The 13,740-nt window shown below is 40.5% G+C and overlaps 1 protein-coding gene across 3 annotated transcripts in view; it reads right to left on the reverse strand.

Annotated features, from left to right (window-relative positions):
• The window catches only part of LOC117501674 (cytosolic 5'-nucleotidase 1A-like), a 57,167-nt gene that overhangs the window by 9,832 nt on the left and 33,595 nt on the right, over positions 1 to 13,740 (reverse strand). For all 3 annotated transcript variants that reach the window (XM_034160620.1, XM_034160621.1, XM_034160619.1), the window contains 2 exons: positions 12,522 to 12,689; positions 12,316 to 12,445 (listed from right to left, as the gene is read on the reverse strand). In XM_034160620.1, coding sequence (XP_034016511.1) covers positions 12,316 to 12,445; positions 12,522 to 12,689 — 298 coding nt within the window. The remainder of the gene's footprint in view (positions 1 to 12,315; positions 12,446 to 12,521; positions 12,690 to 13,740) is intronic.

Consider the following 13,740-nt stretch of genomic DNA (forward strand, 5'->3'; position numbering starts at 1 on the left):
AGAATACCACACAAACTCAATTTGCAAATGATCATGCAATATTAAACTGGTGGTAAAACACTTTGTCACATTTTTCTTAAAATAATTTTTGAGGTCCTGCAACTTGTAATCTGGTGTGATTTACATGCTGTAAAATCACACATGAATAGAAATCAATTCATCATATCAAAATTCAACACACGTCATTTATTTATGAATATTTTTCAGGTTTTCATAATTTTTTATGCTTCTATGGTGTAATGTGCCTAAAACATTTGCACAGACTCTTCTGTATATATGAAGTATTTTATTTGGGATAACTTCAGTTCCATTAGAGTGGATTTATCTGCAGGACTTGGGCTTGTGAAATCATCAGCTTTCTGATGAACACAAGGTCATAAATGGTTAACTGTTCGGAGCCAATGTGGATTGAACATTGCGGAAGGATTGCGTGTTAATCAAGGATGAAGTAGTTACATTTGGGATAGAACTGAACAAGTGTAAAGGTCACACAGAAAATATATTATTCAGAGACAGAACACCAGTCTGTTGCAGGGACACATACAGACAAACCAACACATTCAAACCTACGGACAATTTAAAGATTCCAGTCCATCTAACCTGCATGTCTTTGGATGTGGGAGGAAGCCGGAGCACCAGGAGGAAACCCACACGAACACGGAAAGAACATGCAAACTCCACACAGAAAGACCACAGGTGGGAATCAATCTCATGACCTTCTTGCTGTGAAGTAACAGTGCTAACCACTAATCCACCGTGCTCCCGAAAACATATTTTATTACATAGTTACAAACCATTAATTTCCTGAATCTGTGTTTTAAAAACCTAGGCACGGGTTTCTTCTTGTTGATTATTACAGTGTGAGCCACAGTACTGGTGATTTATTGGATGTAATTGCATGAAATCAAAAGTTATTATGTACAGATTGAATTACGGAGCTTGTCAATAATTTTGGCATTTAGAAGGTATGATGTGTCCACACAACCTAGAGCCAGCTTTGCATGTCTGTGCACTAACTTGGTTTTTGTTTCCACCTCCGAATGTAATTTTATCCTGCACCCTGCAGTACTTATGTTAAAAATAGATGGAACCAAATGATGACTGATGAATGTGTTTCTCTGAGGCTGTGTGAGTGAGACTTATGAGGCTATAAAATCTCTGTATTCAGTTTCAGAAGTCAAAAGCTGAGCAGCAAATAATGGGTTTTTCCCCATTAATTTCCTTTTACCTATGTTTTAGCCATATAACCAGATGTTGCTCTATGTGGATGATACTGGACAACTCCTAAAGCCGCATTCAAACAAACACAACACACAGGATTCACCTCGACACGTCAAAGTTGTGGTGAATCCAGACCACCTCGTCCTGTCAATTAAATAAAATTAAAATTTATTCCTCAAAATTTGAATGAGAAATTTAAAAGGTATGTGGACTTCATGAACAATTTCACAAGTTTCAATATGCGCACCATGTGTTCAAACATACTCTAACACACAAAATGCCATTCCTTTCCCAGTGAATAGCATTTCTATACCTGAAAAGAAAAAACGAAACATAGAATTTTGAGTTGTTTCTACATATGCTGTTAAAATTTGAAATTATTTGAATGAAAATTGGTCAAGTAGATTATCAAATGATATGAATTTTTCTGAAACACCCTGTATATTTAAGAGTCCCTTCATACATAGTGCAAATACATACAACTCCAGGGTCACTCACGGCAGTAGAGCTCGTATGAGCACACCATGAAACATCGCGCCGACGGGCAGGCGTGCATGATGCCAGTGCGACAGTTCGTGCACACCAGAACACAGCAGCCTTTCACAGCAGCTGCACAATGTGGTTGAAAATAAAAATAAATAAAAATTACATGCCACCCACATGAATCGAATCTGCGCCTTCCAAAAGCTCTAATTTCCAGTCAGAAACTTTACCACTGAGCTACCGTCACTGTCCTGTAAAAGCTGCGGGAAACTGCCTGATATCAGAAAGGACATGGACGTATTTAAAGAAAACAAAAATAAATAAAACCACAGACCATATAAAAACACCACATTTATCAAGCGTGCAATACAAATATGATCCATCTGTTCCTCTGTTACAATGGGCTAAGAAAAAGCAATCGTGGACTGTGGATGACTGGATGAAAGTCATATTCAGTGATGAATCTCGAATCTGCATTGGGCAAGGTGATGATGCTGGAACTTTTGTTTGGTGCCGTTCCAATGAGATTTATAAAGATGACTGCCTGAAGAGAACATGTAAATTTCCACAGTCATTGATGATATGGGGCTGCATGTCAGGTGAAGGCACTGGGGAGATGGCTGTCATTACATCATCAATAAATGCACAAGTTTACGCTGATATTTTGGACACTTTTCTTATCCCATCAATTAAAAGGATGTTTGGGGATGATGAAATCATTTTTCAAGATGATAATGCATCTTGCTATAGAGCAAAAACTGTGAAAACATTCCTTGCAAAAAGACACATAGGGTCAATGTCATGACCTGCAAAGAGTCCTGATCTTAATCCAATTGAAAATCTTTGGTGGAAGTTGAAGAAAATGGTCCATGACAAGGCTCCAACCTGCAAAGCTGATCTGGCAACAGCAACCAGAGAAAGTTGGAGCCAGATTGATGAAGAGTACTGTTTGTCACTCATTAAGTCCATGCCTCAGAGACTGCAATCTGTTATAAAAGCCAGAGGCGGTGCAACAAAATACTAGTGATGTGTTGGAGCGTTCTTTTGTTTTTCATGATTCCATAATTTATTCCTCAGAATTGAGTGATTCCATATTTTTTTCCCTCTGCTTAGTCTAAAAAAGTAACCGTTACTGACTGCCACAATTTTTTTCTTGATTTCTTATAGTGTTTCTTAAAGCCAGAAAGTTGCCATTTGAAATGACTTTAGTTTTGTGTCATGTCTGTGATCTGCTTTTTTTCTACAAAATTAAACAACTGAATGAACATCCTCCGAGGCCGGTGATTCCATAATTTTTGCCAGGGGTTGTAGATGTAGCAACAGGTGTACAAGGCAGCCACGATTTTACGCACAATTCCTGCTTCATGCACACCTTATGCGCAAACTGACCAAATGTGCACCGTGTGAAGGGGCCCTAATGTATATCGCAATGTTTTGAGTTAGAATTTCAAATTACAGTAGTTAAAACCTGGATTGATTTTTGACTCTACACTATGTTCAGAGGGGTTTATGATGGTGTAAATGGAGACTTGCACAGAAGCTCATTTCGGAGCTGTAATACCCCCCTCCACACATACAACTCAACACCACTAAAATTACTCAAGCACCAAGACCTTCCACAATTGTAGCCACAATGGAGAAAAAAATGACAACTGTAGTTACAACACTGTGTGAGAAGATATGGAACAAGACAAGAGCTGACACCATCTATTTATAAATCTCAAGGATTTCCAACAGGATAGAAGGAAGACTAAACGAAACAAGACTGGATTTATGAAAGTTCCACAACAGTTTCAAGTGGAACTCCTTTAAGAATTCATCAAGAGTGTCCAAGACTCAACAAGACACCAACAACAATATCCCAACAGACTGTCCCTAAGACAGGACACACCACAATTTGATAGTCATGGTGATGTTGTGGCCAAAAATCTTGTATGTGGAAACAGGATTCTATGTCAGGAAATCTTGAAGGACAATTTCAGTGAGTCTTTGCATCATCAATATTGGAGGCCACTCTGTATATTTACTACTTCCTGACAGAACACATAGGTCACGTCAGAGCGTATGTGTGTGCCACGCGTCACTGCACCCGTGACTCTTCAGAACCATCCCTGGTCCTGAATGGCCATCATCTAGGACAGACAATCAGTCCATCTCCCACTCCCACAAGAAGCCATCTATCTGCCAGGTGGTTACTTCTGTCACAAATTCGACAACAATGGCAGACTTGTGCCAATGTGCCCTGGTTTAACCGTCTGGGGTCCGAGGGCATTTTTTGGATAGTTCACTTGCCTGGCATAAATGTTTTATTATTGCTGTTAACAGCTCTCCCTGCATCCCACAATCAAGTTTTATGTCTCTTTTTTTCAGGACAACCTGTACTTTCAAAATATATATGCTATACTTGTGTTTTATAAGTGTAATAAAGGTTTACAATTAGAAATAAGAAAAGAAAAAATAAAGTGAAAAATAATTTTCCACACACATTTATACAAAATGCACAGCAAACTATAATAAACAACTGTTTTGACACTTTATAAAGGTAATTTGGGCTCTTGTGTGAAAGACTGTACAACAAAAAGCTTCAGACAGTAAACACAAATGCACATTTTGAACAATATATACAAAATGGTCTATGTGTTTTGTTTGTCTTCATCTCAAAGCAATTTCTGTCTGCTTTTACACAAAGGTCAAATCACAACTTCTACTATGAAGTTGACTGTGTATTTGTTCTCTCCTGGTCTGAAAGCAACATTCACACTTCGAGGCTCATTCAGTTTGAGGAGCGGCCCCTCCCCCATTGACATGGTAAACAGTGCTTTACACCGGAGCGAGAGAGCTTGCCACAGGCTTATCCAGTAACATTCACAGGAAAACTAGTCAAGCAATCTTGATACTCACACATTGTTTGAGCACGTGAGATTGTATGAGAGGCTCTCCGTCTGCTCGGTCTGCTCACTTTCACTTTCACTGTGCGTAATGGCGGAGGGCGCATTGGAGCAGCCAGGGGGCTATTCAAATGGCCAACTAGTAACACATCACTCCTAAAAACAATCTTTGGTGTGTCACATGAGGTGAATCTGCCCTACGATTGGATTTTGGAAAACCATGTGACGGTGAACCAATTCCGATTGGACACTCACATTGCTCACGTCATCACACAGCTTCTATGAGGAGTACAAAGATGGTGGACGGTGGCTCGAAAGTCTGCGGAGTTAACTTTTCAGCAAAAAAAAAAGTTTCTATCTCATATCATTAAAAAGTTATTTATAATTTCGTAAAGCTTGGTCTCAGCCGTCGTATATGATGGCGTCAGCCCCAGAGGGTTAATTCATCAAACTGACAGTGCTCTGGGATGGATGTTTAAATTTGTCAAAATCCTGCTGCATACAATTTGATAACATTCAAATCAAATCAAATCAATTTTATTTATATAGCGCCAAATCACAACAAACAGTTGCCCCAAGGCACTTTATATTGTAAGGCAAGGCCATACAATAATTACGGAAAAACCCCAACGGTCAAAACGACCCCCTGTGAGCAAGCACTTGGCAACAGTGGGAAGGAAAAACTCCCTTTTAACAGGAAGAAACCTCCAGCAGAACCAGGCTCAGGGAGGGGCAGTCTTCTACTGGGACTGGTTGGGGCTGAGGGAGAGAACCAGGAAAAAGACATGCTGTGGAGGGGAGCAGAGATCAATCACTAATGATTAAATGCAGAGTGGTGCATACAGAACAAAAAGAGAAAGAAACACTCAGTGCATCATGGGAACCCCCCAGCAGTCTATGTCTATAACATCATAACTAAGGCATGGTTCAGGGTCACCTGATCCAGCCCTAACTATAAGCTTTAGCAAAAAGGAAAGTTTTAAGGCTAATCTTAAACGTAGAGAGGGTGTCTGTCTCCCTGATCTGAATTGGGAGCTGGTTCCACAGGAGAGGAGCCTGAAAGCTGAAGGCTCTGCCTCCCATTCTACTCTTACAAACCCTAGGAACTACAACTAAGCCTGCAGTCTGAGAGCGAAGCGCTCTATTGGGGTGATATGGTACTATGAGGTCCCTAAGATAAGATGGGACCTGATTATTCAAAACCTTATAAGTAAGAAGAAGAATTTTAAATTCTATTCTAGAATTAACGAAGCCAATGAAGAGAGGCCAATATGGGTGAGATATGCTCTCTCCTTCTAGTCCCCATCAGTACTCTAGCTGCAGCATTTTGAATTAACTGAAGGCTTTTTAGGGAACTTTTAGGACAACCTGATAATAATGCATTACAATAGTCCAGCCTAGAGGAAATAAATGCATGAATTAGTTTTTCAGCATCACTCTGAGACAAGACCTTTCTGATTTTAGAGATAACGTAAATACGTAGCGTAAATGCAAAAAAGCAGTCCTACATATTTGTTTAATATGCGCTTTGAATGACATATCCTGATCAAAATGACTCCAAGATTTCTCACAGTATTACTAGAGGTCAGGGTAATGCCATCCAGAGTAAGGATCTGGTTAGACACCATGTTTCTAAGATTTGTGGGGCCAAGTACAATAACTTCAGTTTTATCTGAGTTTAAAAGCAGGAAATTAGAGGTCATCCATGTCTTTATGTCTGTAAGACAATCCTGCAGTTTAGCTAATTGGTGTGTGTCCTCTGGCTTCATGGATAGATAAAGCTGGGTATCATCTGCGTAACAATGAAAATTTAAGCAATGCTGTCTAATAATACTGCCTAAGGGAAGCATGTATAAAGTGAATAAAATTGGTCCTAGCACAGAACCTTGTGGAACTCCATAATTAACTTTAGTCTGTGAAGAAGATTCCCCATTTACATGAACAAATTGTAATCTATTAGACAAATATGATTCAAACCACCGCAGCGCAGTGCCTTTAATACCTATGGCATGCTCTAATCTCTGTAATAAATTTTATGGTCAACAGTATCAAAAGCAGCACTGAGGTCTAACAGAACAAGCACAGAGATGAGTCCACTGTCCGAGGCCATAAGAAGATCATTTGTAACCTTCACTAATGCTGTTTCTGTACTATGATGAATTCTAAAACCTGACTGAAACTCTTCAAATAGACCATTCCTCTGCAGATGATCAGTTAGCTGTTTTACAACTACCCTTTCAAGAATTTTTGAGAGAAAAGGAAGGTTGGAGATTGCCCTATAATTAGCTAAGATAGCTGGGTCAAGTGATGGCTTTTTAAGTAATGGTTTAATTACTGCCACCTTAAAAGCCTGTGGTACATAGCCAACTAACAAAGATAGATTGATCATATTTAAGATCGAAGCATTAAATAATGGTAGGGCTTCCTTGAGCAGCCTGGTAGGAATGGGGTCTAATAAACATGTTGATGGTTTGGATGAAGTAACTAATGAAAATAACTCAGACAGAACAATCGGAGAGAAAGAGTCTAACCAAATACCGGCATCACTAAAAGCAGCCAAAGATAACGATACGTCTTTGGGATGGTTATGAGTAATTTTTTCTCTAATAGTTAAAATTTTGTTACCAAAGAAAGTCATGAAGTCATTACTAGTTAAAGTTAATGGAATACTCAGCTCAATAGAGCTCTGACTCTTTGTCAGCCTGGCTACAGTGCTGAAAAGAACCTGGGGTTGTTCTTATTTTCTTCAATTAGTGATGAGTAGAAAGATGTCCTAGCTTTATGGAGGGCTTTTTTATAGAGCAACAGACTCTTTTTCCAGGCTAAGTGAAGATCTTCTAAATTAGTGAGACGCCATTTCCTCTCCAACTTACGGGTTATCTGCTTTAAGCTACGAGTTTGTGAGTTATACCACGGAGTCAGGCACTTCTGATTTAAAGCTCTCTTTTTCAGAGGAGCTACAGCATCCAAAGATGTCTTCAATGAGGATGTAAAACTATTGACGAGATACTCTATCTCACTTACAGAGTTTAGGTAGCTACTCTGCACTGTGTTGGTATATGGCATTAGAGAACATAAAGAAGGAATCATATCCTTAAACCTAGTTACAGCGCTTTCTGAAAGACTTCTAGTGTAATGAAACTTATTCCCCACTGCTGGGTAGTCCATCAGAGTAAATGCAAATGTTATTAAGAAATGATCAGACAGAAGGGAGTTTTCAGGGAATACTGTTAAGTCTTCTATTTCCATACCATAAGTCAGAACAAGATCTAAGATATGATTAAAGTGGTGGGTGGACTCATTTACTTTTTGAGCAAAGCCAATAGAGTCTAATAATAGATTAAATGCAGTGTTGAGGCTGTCATTCTCAGCATCTGTGTGGATGTTAAAATCGCCCACTATAATTATCTTATCTGAGCTAAGCACTAAGTCAGACAAAAGGTCTGAAAATTCACAGAGAAACTCACAGTAACGACCAGGTGGACGATAGATAATAACAAATAAAACTGGTTTTTGGGACTTCTAATTTGGATGGACAAGACTAAGAGTCAAGCTTTCAAATGAATTAAAGCTCTGTCTGGGTTTTTGATTAATTAATAAGCTGGAATGGAAGATTGCTGCTAATCCTCCGCCCCGGCCCGTGCTACGAGCGTTCTGGCAGTTAGTGTGACTCGGGGGTGTTGACTCATTTAAACTAACATATTCATCCTGCTGTAACCAGGTTTTTGTAAGGCAGAATAAATCAATATGTTGATCAATTATTATATCATTTACCAACAGGGACTTAGAAGAGAGAGACCTAATGTTTAATAGACCACATTTAACTGTTTTAGTCTGTGGTGGAGTTGAAGGTGCTATATTATTTTTTCTTTTTGAATTTTTATGCTTAAATAGATTTTTGCTGGTTGTTGGTGGTCTGGGAGCAGGCACCGTCTCTACGGGGATGGGGTAATGAGGGGATGGCAGGGGGAGAGAAGCTGCAGAGAGGTGTGTAAGACTACAACTCTGCTTCCTGGTCCCAACCCTGGATAGTCACGGTTTGGAGGATTTAAGAAAATTGGCCAGATTTCTAGAAATGAGAGCTGCTCCATCCAAAGTGGGATGGATGTCGTCTCTCCTAACAAGACCAGGTTTTCCCCAGAAGCTTTGCCAATTATCTATGAAGCCCACCTCATTTTTTGGACACCACTCAGACAGCCAGCAATTCAAGGAGAACATGCGGCTAAACATCACTCCCGGTCCGATTGGGGAGGGGCCCAGAGAAAACTACAGAGTCTGACATTGTTTTTGCAAAGTTACACACCGATTCAATGTTAATTTTAGTGACCTCCGATTGGCGTAACCGGGTGTCATTACTGCCGACGTGAATTACAATCTTACCAAATTTACGCTTAGCCTTAGCCAGCAGTTTCAAATTTCCTTCAATGTCGCCTGCTCTGGCCCCTGGAAGACAATTGACTATGGTTGCTGGTGTCGCTAACTTCACATTTCTCAAAACAGAGTCGCCAATAACCAGAGTTTGATCCTCGGTGGGTGTGTCGCCGAGTGGAGAAAAATGGTTAGAAATGTGAACGGGTTGGCGGTGTACACTGGGCTTCTGTTTAGGGCTACGCTTCCTCCTCACAGTCACCCAGTCGGCCTGCTTTCCCGGCTGCTCGGGATTTGCCGGAGGGGAACTAACGGCGGCTAAGCTACCTTGGTCCGCACCGACTACAGGGGCCTGGCTAGCTGTAGAATTTTCCAAGGTGCGGAGCCAAGTCTCCAATTCACCCAGCCAAGTACCATTACTGCTAAAGGAGGCCGAGGAATAACTAAACATTTCACACCCAGAGCAGAAAAGTGCGGGAGAGACAGGAGAAGCCGCCATGCTAAACCGGCTAAGAGCTAGTAGCTGCGCTAAGCTAGCGGATTCCTAAAAAAACACAAAGTGAATAATGTGTAAATAATTTAGAGGTGATTCAGCAGAGGGAGTGCTTTAGTTAAGGCACGTGAAGATTACACTGGGAAACAAATCGTTATCTAGTTATCTAGATCAATCTAACTGCGCAGATTAAACAGCTAACAGATACAGCAAAACACCGCTGTGCTCCGGAACAGGAAGTGATACAATACTGCAGTGAGAGCCAACCACCAGTAGAGGCCATTCAACCAATAATCCATCAATTCAAGGTAGATGAATAAAATGCTGGAAATGGTAATCCTAGTCAGGATGAATGTAACTTTCTAATGATTAGATTATTAACACACAAGCATTACAAGAAAGCATACTCAAATTGTCCTTTTGAACTTTTGCATCTGCTGAGACACCACAGTTTCCTTCAGCAAATTGGTTTAGTCCTGCAGGAAAAGGTCTGAGGCCAAAGCAGTGTTTGGTGCCTCATGCAGAGAGCCACCTCAGAGATATGACGTGGATCCGACTCAAAGGCTTTGGGTTGTTTTTTTGTGGCTCCACTCAAACCTGTTTTTATTTGGAGCAGCTTCAAGCTTCTTGGATTATTCTTGCATCCCGTGGGAAGTGATCTTGAGCTCACTCCAGGCAGGAGCTCTCAGCTCTTTGAAACAGCACTGAAGAGGAAGTGGTCTGTGGCAAAGATGACATCTGAGATTGTCCTGGGAAGCGTCCTGTCTGTCAGCTGTTTATACACTTTAATGTCACTTATCAAGGCTGAACCTGTGTCAGCTGACATTAGAGATAATTGAAGTCCTTTTCCACACAGATGCACCCAGTTCATTTTCATGAAAACCAACACCTACCAAGAGCAGAATAAATTAGTGTCGAGTCTTAAACAAGCACCCGATGAGGTTATAAACTGCCTTAATTCTTCATGGCATAGATTCAACAAGGTGTTGGAAACATTCCTCAGAGATGTTGGTCCATATTAACATGATGGCATCACACAGTCAACCAGTCAACCGGTCTGTCTATTAAATGGACTGCATTTATATGGCGCTTTTCCATCTGCATCAGAAGCTCAAAGCGCTTTACAATTATGCCTCACATTCCAGCCCAGTCTCACGGTTTTTTTTTTTTTTCATGCTCCTGTCACGAAATGACTCAAATTTTCATAACAGGGTTTTTTTTTTAACTCACTATTACTAACCCTACTCCCAACCCTAACCATAACCACCCTGACCCCCCCCCCCCCCCCCGCTTCACTTTTAATTTGGTGCAGCCATCATGGAATGAATTAGTACTGCCGTGACGAAAATGATGCGCTTTTCATCACAATATCACGAACCAATAGATTAATGTATATTACGTGCTGCTGAATCACAACTTGCCGTGAGACCAGGTTGCTTATAATCAAACTTAGTTGTATTGCATCATTGCCATTTCACTCCAGTTAGTTGCATTACTGGTGTAGAAAGACTCAGTCTCATCAATACCAAATTCTTGGGGAATGTTGGTGAATTATTGGACTCTATGGCTCATGAACACGTTAGCATTTTGTTCATTTTGGTCAGTCTGGTTGGTTAATTTGTGTTCTGTTCTGTGTTTGAGATGCAGCCTGGATAGTGGCGGCTGCACTGACTACACGTGTCAGATGAAGATGAAGCCTAAAGATGATGATGTTCCACCAGGACTAGGAGGTCCATCTACTGCATTCAAGGCAGTTGTAAAGGAGCTACAGGGAGCCTCGGTATCTACTGGGAGTCGTGGCAGTCAGTCACCTCCAGGATCCATCCGTCCAAGATCCATCCAGGACTGTGCCATACAGGGTTTATGTGTGAGCTTAAGGTCCAGAGCATGTCAATGAGTTGGAGACCATCATGTGGACAAAACACTAACTCACCCATTGCAGTCCATTTTACTGTCTCACAGTTGTCTTTTGAGCCAGTGGTCATTGTGATCACTGGATTCTTAGGCTGTGTCCCAATTCAGAGCCTGTATACTTCTAAGGCTGTGCCCTATGAAGATCTGGCCTTCAGAGACAGCAGATACTGAACCAACCATCCTGAATTGCTGGGTCTCACCCACAGGGCATTGTGCTAGTGTATCATTAGTTTGTCTCGTCCCCCTGTCACCTGGCAACCTTGACAGCTGTGCATGACAAGCTAGCATAGTGAGCATAACCTGTAATTTTTGTCCTTATTTATACTTTATCAATCAATCAATCAATCAATCAATTTTTTTATATAGCGCCAAATCACAACAAACAGTTGCCCCAAGGTGCTTTATATTGTAAGGCAAGGCCATACAATAATTATGTAAAACCCCAACGGTCAAAACGACCCCCTTTACTTACAAACATTTTTATTTGCAATTGTGCATATGGAGCAAACATTTTGTCTTAAAAAAAGCAATCAATGACTCATGGGACTGTTTCGGCTGCAAAGGATACACCTGCTGTACCCTTCATTTTCAGGGGAAAGAAGACTGCATTCTTCATCTGCATTCTAGGGTGGCCTTGAAATGGGACAGTCCAGTCACTGTACTTATGACATATGAGGCCAATGAATACAACCTTAGTAGGCTGCAGCCCCTGAATTTGGATACATAGTATATCGATATAGCTGTTTAACTACATTTCTGACTCTGCATGTTTGATAATTTGCTCTTGTTTTGTTTTTCATATGGCCAAAGCAGATGGTCACCCCTCTGAGTCTGGTCTGCTTGAGTTTTTTTTCCTATATTCAAAAACTGCCTGATGTTGCTAGTGTGCTTGCTAAGTAGGTAGGTGAGCCACCTACTGCATACAAGGTGTATTGCTGTGAGACTTACTGTGGTGGTTGATGGTGTTAATAAGTCGGATTCCGACGTGTGCATGGTTGTAGGTCACCAAAACAATGTCGAACAGTTCTTCACTTTGTGGATAAAGCTCTCGCAGGCGACTGTTCACTGCCTCCAGAGCCTGTGGGAGTCCAACAGTCAGCTCACACAACCAAAAAATACACCCACAAAAACATGAAAACACATTTTCATATAACCTTCACGAAAGGAAACGCTGGTCCGGGGGCGAAGGGTTCATTCTCGTGTTCGATTTGGTATCTCAGATACTCCTCGACTCCTTTCTGCTCAAACACCTTCTGCTCACGCTCAGTTCGAAACAGGACGCGGGAAGAAACAGCGATTGTTACAGCATTCTCTGGTTTGGGCTGAAGAGAAAGGAAAAAAAAAAATCAAACTGGACATGAAAGATGGAAAAGGAAAGAACATGAATAATTTCTCCTTTTACTGTTCAATTCTGTTGAGGTTTTACATTTAACATCCTCAGAGTCCCACAGTTATGTTTTATGGGACATCCATGCTATAAAATTTAATGCTGAAATGGCTTTTTTTTCACTTCCATGACATATGTCACAGACGTCCATCTATCCAGGGATGACATTGCTCATGCTCGTGCTTTAACTCTCCTCACTTACTGTAGGACATTGCAGGCGTCTGGTCAACTTTAGATGTTCCGAGGTCAAAATACAAACTGTGATGTGATCACGTTTTTGCAGTAGCTGAACTCAGATTGTAGAACAACTTACCTCCTGGTTTACGCAGTAGTTCTCACCGAGCAAAGCTCAAGACTTATTTTTTTTAAACTGGCTTTTAACACCTGGTGGTGCTGTGACATGTTTTGTTTTTTGTATGTTTGTTTTATTTCTGGGAATTCTTGATCTTTGATTTTACTTAAAAGCACTTTGGACACCATCTGGCTGCTGTTAAGGGCCAAACATCAGAAATAAATGTTGATTGACTGACTGACTGACTTGGTGGCTTCCCTCACTAGTATCCTTCCCAGCATTTGTTGAGACATGCCTACAGATCTACCACACAGTACCACACTTTTTGTATTTCTTAACGATGGATGTAAATGAAGCAAAGCCAACTTTTAACTTTGAATTTAAACTTTGACAACTCAACATAAAAACAAGACACTTAAACTGCCCTCACGTTTCACCAAGTTGTAAGCATTCTTGAATTTTTATTTTAGAAAATGTAGTACAAAATAATCACATTGATTATTATATTTACATATGGCATCATATCTGTGGCAACATAACAGATGTACATTGTGATTATGAAGTTGCTTAATTGACAGATTCTTGATTTATGAATGTTGGGATAATTTATGCAGATTAGCATCTTAATTGACACATTGTGTACGTCATTGTATTTGTGGCACAATCTCCAAGCAATTTTTAAAGTTGCTATCAT

This window comes from Thalassophryne amazonica, chromosome 20 (genome assembly GCF_902500255.1).
Source record: "Thalassophryne amazonica chromosome 20, fThaAma1.1, whole genome shotgun sequence".
In the NCBI taxonomy this organism is placed as follows: Eukaryota; Metazoa; Chordata; class Actinopteri; order Batrachoidiformes; family Batrachoididae; genus Thalassophryne; species Thalassophryne amazonica.